General features: G+C 61.0%; 1 protein-coding gene across 2 annotated transcripts; it reads left to right on the forward strand.

Annotated features, from left to right (window-relative positions):
- Nucleotides 1-249: 249 nt before the first annotated feature.
- LOC140904506 (uncharacterized) lies at nucleotides 250-6,668 on the forward strand. Of its 2 annotated transcripts, none has more exons than XM_073326883.1 (6): nucleotides 250-345; nucleotides 2,870-3,096; nucleotides 3,464-3,602; nucleotides 4,686-4,816; nucleotides 5,322-5,374; nucleotides 5,529-6,668. In XM_073326883.1, the coding sequence occupies exons 2-6, from the start codon at nucleotides 2,882-2,884 to the stop codon at nucleotides 6,311-6,313; spliced, it is 1,323 nt and encodes a 440-aa protein (XP_073182984.1). In that variant the 5' UTR covers nucleotides 250-345; nucleotides 2,870-2,881; the 3' UTR covers nucleotides 6,314-6,668. The 2 variants fall into 2 exon arrangements, with proteins under 2 accessions (XP_073182984.1, XP_073182983.1); XM_073326882.1 differs by lacking the exon at nucleotides 250-345 and adding an exon at nucleotides 2,619-2,642.
- The last annotated feature ends 1,243 nt before the right edge of the window (nucleotides 6,669-7,911 follow it).

The raw sequence follows: 7,911 nt of genomic DNA on the forward strand, positions 1-7,911 counted from the left end.
CTCTGGACCACCTGATGGTGTCAGACACCATGAGCGGGCTGTATTTCAGCACCTTCCGAGCTCGGGCCTCGTGGAAGGCCAATGATCTGTTTTCGAATGGCACCGTGACGTCCACAATGAGGATCTTCTTCTCTTCCGCATCAGTCACGACAATGTTGGGTCGCAGCCGGCTGTTCTTTTCAGGGACGGTGACCTTCCCCAGGGACGGCGGGATGGTGCTGGCATCCACTGTGGCTGTGCCGCCAGGCTCCGGAGTGGTGCTGGCATCCACACAGGACGTGGGGCAGGGTCTCGTTGGGGTAGCCGCACTTCCTGCCGCGCTTGTCCCGGTTGCTCCGTTGAGGGGTAAGTGCCATCCCAGTAATTAGCACCACAGACAGCCACCTTTCGTCTAGAAGAGTCATTAAGACCCAAATCTGTTTACAACATGCCCTGGGGGCTTGTCCTAACTTATCACTAACTCGCCTCCAACCTCGAGTCTCACGCCACTTCACCCGCTTTGCTCAGCGTTTTTTTTTTTACGTCTCCAGCACATTTAAGGCCGTTTGACATAACTCTTAAAAACCCAACTTCCAAATGCTGTTTGTACTGATTTCCATCGGCCGCACTGAGCCTGCGGAGACACTGGTGCGGGTTGCAGTTCACCGGACCCAACCCTGGCGCCCTTCTGGCCTCTGGGAAAGGGGGTTGGTTGCTGTCTCCCCGGGGCGGCGGGGGGGTGGGGGGCGCTGAGGAGGTTCAGACGGGGATACAGGACCCCACACCTCGGCGCCAAGTTTGGGCAGGAAGCAGAAGACTACAACTCCCAGCATGGTATGGGGTGCCACCGAGGCAGGAGCATGTGGGTCTGAGTGCAGTGGGTGAGTCGGGGGCAGCCGTGGGGCTGAGAGGGGGCGGGCAATGAGCCGTGCCCGGGGTGGGGTGGGAGCCCCAGTTACCAGGAGGGTGAACTGAGGGGCGTCCCTTCTGCCGGAGCCCCAGGGAGCAGCTGGGGGGCAGCCCCTGCCTGGGGCGAAGGTGTTGGGAACACTGGGGCATGGCCACTAGGTAACTCGAGGGGATAAAAGACCACGAGTGTCAATGAAGCCCCCTTGCACTAGGCCCAGGTGTCCTTGGCCCCCCTCCTGCCTGGAGGCACTCACAGCAGCTCTGCGTACTAGGCCCAAGTGTCCTTGGCCCCCCCGGCTGGAGGCACACACAGCAGTTATGCTGAGACTCTGCAACAATATGCTGCAAAGTCAGACTGCCTAAAACTAAGCAAGGCTACACAGGGCAAATATAAAAAAAACAATGCTGAATAAAGCAGCTTTATATATAGTTTAACAAATAATACAAAAAATCAAAAAACTAGCTAAAAACTGAATTGGCTGGCTATATAAATACTTAGGCTTTTATACATTTTTTTTTTAGCATATTTATTTAATAGCAAGCTGCCCTATGTAACTTCCTGCTCTATATACAAAATTTAAAATTCAAATCTCCCTGTACCTATTTAAAGCTTCAAATAAACTTTTCTGCTTCTCCACCCCATTGTAAATATTGGGTGTAGCACACCGGGTAACAAACCAACTTCAGCTGTTGTTTAGCCTCTTGGCACTAGGTGCCAGCAACAAAGGGACTGAGACCCCCACCCCCTGCCCTGCTGTGCTGGTCAGAGACCAGTGTCCTGGCCCCAGGGAGGGGGAATATCCCTCGCAGTGTCAGCTGGAAACAGGGTTATCTTTCACTTCCTGACCCTGTAAACCCGCTAGAGAACGCAAGGGTCAGTTGAAATACCTGGTTACTTGCGGATCAGAAGTAAACTTTCTTTATTTCTTTAAGAATCAGATGTGTTAGCACATAACAAACCCTGTTTAGGATATATCTGGAATAAGTATAAATGGTTTAGTCTTGGTATTGGGGCACTTGGGTGTATTTTTTTGCCGGTTAGCAAACAAGAAAAAAAAACCCATTGATACGAGAACACATCAATATCGACACCCATCCCAGGAAGTGGGGAGTCACCCACGAGAGCTACGGCACTTAGTCGATAAGGTGTCACCGGACCCTTTGCTGCTTTTACAGATCCAGACTAACCCGGCTACCCCTCTGACACTTATTGATGTTGTTGAAACCAAAGAGGAAGGTTGCATCCTGTGGGCTCAGAAATGACCTGATATTATCGTGCAGAAATAGCAGAAACTCGTGTTGCTAGAGACACATTTGATTAATTGTAAAAACCTCCGAGTTATTAGTAGAAAGCACTTTTGAAGGACTGAAGGGTAGCAACTCTAAAAGTTCTTGCACTGCTCTTTCTTTTCCATTTTTCTCAATATTCCCAAGGTTTCCAGACTAGGCCTCACAAACATACACACATAAAAATCCCCCTCCTCCATGTCCCTTACATCTCTATAAATAATCCTTACACTCCACCCCAGAGGCAGCTGCACCTCAGTGCTGGGCAAGGGATCCCTGTTGGTGTAACTACTTTGTCTGGAGTCAGTGGTGGGAAGGTTTTGGGGATATGGGTGCCAAACGCTTTACAAAAGTTTTTCCCCTGGTGACTACGGCAGCGTGATGGCATGTGGGGAATCTGCTGAGTGTCTGTGAGATGTGGCCAAAGTCCACTCAGGCTTTGGACGTATTTTGTGCCTGTGAACGGGGTAGGAGCCTGTTCTAGTGAGGAGGCAGGAAGGGAAAAGTGGGGGGTAGTTATGGGGGTGAGGGGAGGGTTTGGACGGAGTGGCTGGGAGAGATCTAGGGGTGAGGGGCAATGGGGAACTTTGGCGGGTTGTGGCATTTGCAGGGAGTTTTTGGGTAGCGGGAAGGATGGGCGGGAGCGAGAGAGGCCTGGGCCCCAACTCACATCCCCTGCTTTGCCTGTTCCCAGCCGCGCTGCAGGATGACGGCCCCAGGGAAGCTGCGGGTGGTGGTGATCGGGGCAGGAGCAGCCGGGCTGTGCGCAGCCCGTCACATTGCTGCCTGCCCCGAGTCCTTTGCGCCCCCCGTGGTGTTCGAGGCGTCCGACCGCGTCGGGGGCACCTGGGTCTATACCGAAGAGACGGGGCAGAGCCCGGACGGGCTCCCCATCCACTCCAGCATGTACCGGGACCTCAGGTAGCCGGCATGGGGCCGCAAGCGTCATGTGTTTCTGGGCACCAGGCAGGGTCAGAGGAGTTGTTCCTAGCGTCAGAGTCCCGTGAGCTTGCCAAGCCTCCAAGTATTCGTGGGGGTAGGATCCCCTCCCCTGAGACCAGCCCCCCCATCTTTCCAGGGGGTCTATCTCCTCACTGCCCCCTCTCCACACCTCCCCCATTCCCCGCTGCAGCTGGGGCACCCTCTGCTACCCACATGGGCCAGTCCTGGGGATGCCGAGCCCTGGAAGGAGCAGGCAGGTGCAGGAGGGGACGGGGACCTTGTGAGGGGAGGGCAGCACATCCCTCCTGGCGAGGGGGGGGGCGTTAACCGGTGTTTGCACCCCCAGGACCAACCTGCCCAAGGAGGTGATGGCGTTCCCAGACTTCCCCTTCGACCCCTCCCTGCCGTCCTTCCTGCACCACTCGGACGTGCTGGCCTATCTGGAAAGCTATGCCGACCACTTCTGTGTCCGAGAACACATCAGGGTGAGTGGGGGGGCCGGGCAGAGCAGGAACGCCTGGGGATCCCTATTGCCTGCCCCCCAGAGACAGAGCCTGAGCACGGAGCTGGGCCCTGGCTGGCAGGACGCGGCCCCCTAGGAGCACAGACCAGACCCCCCCAGGGGTACAGACCAGCCCCTCCACCCAGAGACCAGGCCTGAGCACGGAGCTGGGCCCTGGCAGGACACGACCCCCAACTCCCTCCACCCAGAGACCGGGCCTGAGCACAGAGCTGGGCCACGGCTAGGGGTGCCAAGTTTCTATTGGCACAAAACCAAACACCCTACCCCCGCCCCTTCCCCGAGGCCCCCTCTTCCCCGAGTCCCCATCCCCCCGCTCACTGCATTCCCCCTCCCTCGGTGGCTCGCTCCCCCTCACTCACTTTCACGGGGCTAGGGCAGGGGGTTGGGGTGCAGAAGGGGTAGGGCTGGGGATGAGTGGTTCTGGGTGCGGGAGAGGGCTCTGGGCTGGGGATGCGGGCTCGGATTCAGGAGGGGGCTCCAGGTTTGGGCGGGGCTCGGGGCTGGGGTGTGGGAGTGGGTACAGGCTCTGGGCTGGGGCCAGGGATGAGGGGTTTGGGGTGCAGGAGGGGGCTCTGGGTTGGGGGGGTTCAGAGCTGGGGCAGCAGGTTGGGGTTTGGGATTGGCGTGCAGGCTTACCTCGGGCGGCTCCCGGTCAGCGGCACAGCGGGGCTAAGGCAGGTTCCGGCCGATGGGAGTGCGGAGCCGGTGCTCGGGGCAGGGGGAGTCGGTGCCACAGAGCCCCCCACCCAAGGAGCCGGACCGGCTGGCTGCTTCCGAGGTGCAGCGCGGTGCTCCAAGGGACACGCCTGCCTTAGCTCTGCAGCCCTGAGGACTGGACCTTCAACGGCCCAGTCGGCAGTGCTGACCAGAGCCGCCAGGGTCGAAAACCGGACACCTGCTCGCCCCGGCAGGACGTGACCCCCCCCCAGAGACACAGCCGAGACCCTGCCCAGCCAAAGCCCCTGCATGGGCTGCTCCGGCAGTCCCCGTCTGAGGTTGTTACTGTTCGCCGCCCGGATCTGACCCGTCCTGTCTCCCCTTCCAGTTCTCGCGGCTGGTGGATGCCGTGAGCCCGGCCGAGGGCCCCGAGGGCGGCTGGGATGTCACCACCTGCCGGGCCCAGGACCGGACGGTGCAAGTGACCGAGCACTTTGATGCTGTAATCGTCTGCAGCGGGTGAGGCCCTCGGGCGATCGCGTGGGGTGGGGGGGTCGCTCCCAGTTTCCTGCTGCTGCTCCCCCGGCCCTGCGGGCGCCTCGGAGCTGCTGGCAAAGGGGCTGAGCAGGGTCACTCGCCAGGGTGGGTGGGTGCGTGGGGGGGGTTCCCGGCTCTGCAGGGGGGGCTGTGTGCTCTGCAGAGGCCTCTCCCCTGGGTGCAAGGGTCCCTAGGGGTGTGCAGAGGGTGGCTGTGGGGAAGCCCAGACCTGGGGGGGGGGGGTAAAAAACGGTGGCTGTGGGGGAACCCAGGGTGTTGGGGGCAGTCATGGACCAGTCCCTGGGGTGTCAAGGGGGAGCCCCAGAAAAACCCCTCCCCAGGGGGTGAGCAAATTTCTGGTCCTGGGCTGGAGTTTGGAGATTCCCCCCTCCCTGGGGGGCCTCTGTAAGTAAATGGGGGGCCCCAGGCCCCAAAGGGCAGCCCCAAGGAAGCAGTAATAGGGTCCCTCTTTCTGCTCCCTTTGCAGTCACTACTCCGACCCCTTCATCCCCGCCATCCCCGGCCTGGAGACCTTCCCAGGTAAGAGCCTCCTGTGACCCGCCCTTTGCTCTGGGCTCCGGGCATGGGCTGCCCTGGCGAATACAGCAGGAGGGAGATGCTCCGTGGGGTCGGGCAGCCCTGTGCGTGGGGAACCCCCGCAGCTCCCCTTTTCACCCCCTCTCCCTTCCCCCAGGCCGGCTGCTGCACAGCCACGAATACCGCAGCCCGGAGCCTTTCGCCGGCCGCACCGTGGTGCTGCTGGGGGCCGGCCCGTCTGGCGTGGACCTGACGCTGCAGCTGGCCCCCGTGGCCCAGCGGGTGATCCTGAGCCACCGGCAGCCCCCGCTGCCCCTGCTGCCCGGGAACGTGCTGCAGGCAATGCCGGTGGTGGCCGTGGCCGGGGACACGGTCCAGTTCGGGGACGGCGCCGAGCACAGGGCCGACGTCCTCATCCTCTGCACCGGGTACCGGTACCGCTTCCCCTTCCTGGCGCCCGCCCGCCTGGGCCTGCGGATCACGGCCCACACGGTGACGCCGCTGTATCGGCACCTGCTGCCCCCGCACCACCCTGACCTCTTCTTCGTCGGGGTCTGCCAGCAGGTCTGCCCCTTCCCCCATTTCCACTGCCAGCTGCTCTTCTGCCTGGCGGTGCTGCGGGGCGCCTGCCGCCTGCCCTCCGCTGCCGAGAGGCAGGCGGCCGCCGAGGGGGCGCTGCGGCAGCACCTCGCGGCCGGCGGGGCCCCCAGGCACTTCCACCAGCTGGGGCGGCGGCAGTGGGGTTACTGCCAGGAGCTGGCACGGCTGGGCGGGTTCGAGCCCCTGCCCCCGGTGGTCAGGAAGCTCTACGAGGCCACGCAGGCGAGCCGCAGGCAGGACGTCTCCAGCTACCGGAGCCTCAACTACAGGGTGTTGAGTGCTGAGGAGTGGGCGCTGGTGGGGGCTGACCCTGGGGGGAAGGGGGCTGAAGATGGGCGATGAGGGGGACCCCAGGCGAGGGGATTTAACTGCCCCTTTCTGCACAATGGGGACAGCCCAGAGGGGCAGGGGGCAACGCCAACACCCATGTCGTGCCACGCTCCCGGACTGGCCCCGGTCTTCGGCTGAGGGTTAGCGGGCGGGTCGTCGTCTGACCCAGCCAGTGCCGCCGGAGCCCCTTCCCCTTCCCTAGGATGCCGGGGGCTCGGCCAGCCCTCCCACCACACCCGAGCAGGGATAAAATCCCCAGGAGCATCGGGGCCGGTGGGGAATCGGCGCCGTTAGCACGAGGAGCCGAAACCTCGGTCTTGGGCGGTTTGATAGGAAAGAAATGAGCAAATAAAGTCTAAAAACTGAACCTGCTGCCCCATGGACGTTAGCTGGGGCGGGGGGAGGGGAATCACCCCTCACTGCCCCATGGTCTGTGATGGGGGAGGGGCAAACGGGCATAGGCCACTGTCAGCTCCTCTCCCCTGGGCACAGGGCTCGATGCCTGGCGCAAACCCAGTCTCACCTCCCTGACTGGCACGGGGCTGGTGGTCTCTGATTTGGACCAAGTTCAGACCAGCTCAGATACCAGCCTGGCCACGGGGATCTGTGCCCCCCATGATCCCCCTAATCCCTCTGGGACCTGTGTATGGAGGGGGCGACCATCCCAGCGGGCAGTGGGCCCTGTTGTGATAACCCCTCCCTGCCCCCACAGGCTCTGTGATCAAAGGACTAGAGCACCCCTTCCTAGACATAGACAGCCCCATAAATAACCCCCTATAGACACCGTGAACACCACCCCGACAGGAGCACACAAACATCCTCGACACCCCAGATAGAGACACCCTTCCAAACATCCCTTCTAGACACACAAGCACCCTATATAAACAAGTGCACCCCCCCAGACGCTCCCTATAGATACAGGCAGACACCCCATAAAAACTCTGGTAGAACCACAGACCCCATGAACAGCCCCCAAAAACACACGTACTAGGATCTCCCCCATAGTCACGCCCCCAGACAGACACAGCCCATCAATAATCCCATATGCACACCCACACACCCACCCTAGACAGCCCTACAGACCCCCCAAACACCACCCTAGACACATGCTATAAACGCCCCATAGATATGCAGACACTCCTGGACCAACCCAGCCCACCCGCCAATGGACACGCTCACACATAAACCAAACCAGTTCACAGGCCAGGTGCTCTGCTGCTGGGCCTCCTGCCCTCTATTCAGCAAAAGGCACCAGAATCAGGGGCAGTGGGGCGGGTGGAAGGGCTGGGAGCTCAGGGGGGTGGAGGGACAAGCACCGGGGGGGGGGGTATTAGCAGCCGCGCTTCCTGCCTGAGGGCCCCCACCCCGGCAGTGCCCCCAGTGACCTGCAGCGTCACACTTGCCTCTTGCTTCAAAATTATTATTTATTTGCTGCTGCTGTAAAAGAACCAGCCCCATCAGAGCTGGAAATGAGTCACTGCAAATACAAGGATCAAGCCCCAGGGTCCAGGCACAGCCCCTCCCCTGTCCAACCCCTCAGAGTCTCCTGCATTATTACTACAGCCCCCCCCGCACGCACGCACACACGCCCCCCCCCCCCCCCGCCGCCT

The sequence above is a fragment of the Lepidochelys kempii genome, unplaced genomic scaffold (genome assembly GCF_965140265.1).
Source record: "Lepidochelys kempii isolate rLepKem1 unplaced genomic scaffold, rLepKem1.hap2 scaffold_148, whole genome shotgun sequence".
Classification (NCBI taxonomy): Eukaryota; Metazoa; Chordata; order Testudines; family Cheloniidae; genus Lepidochelys; species Lepidochelys kempii.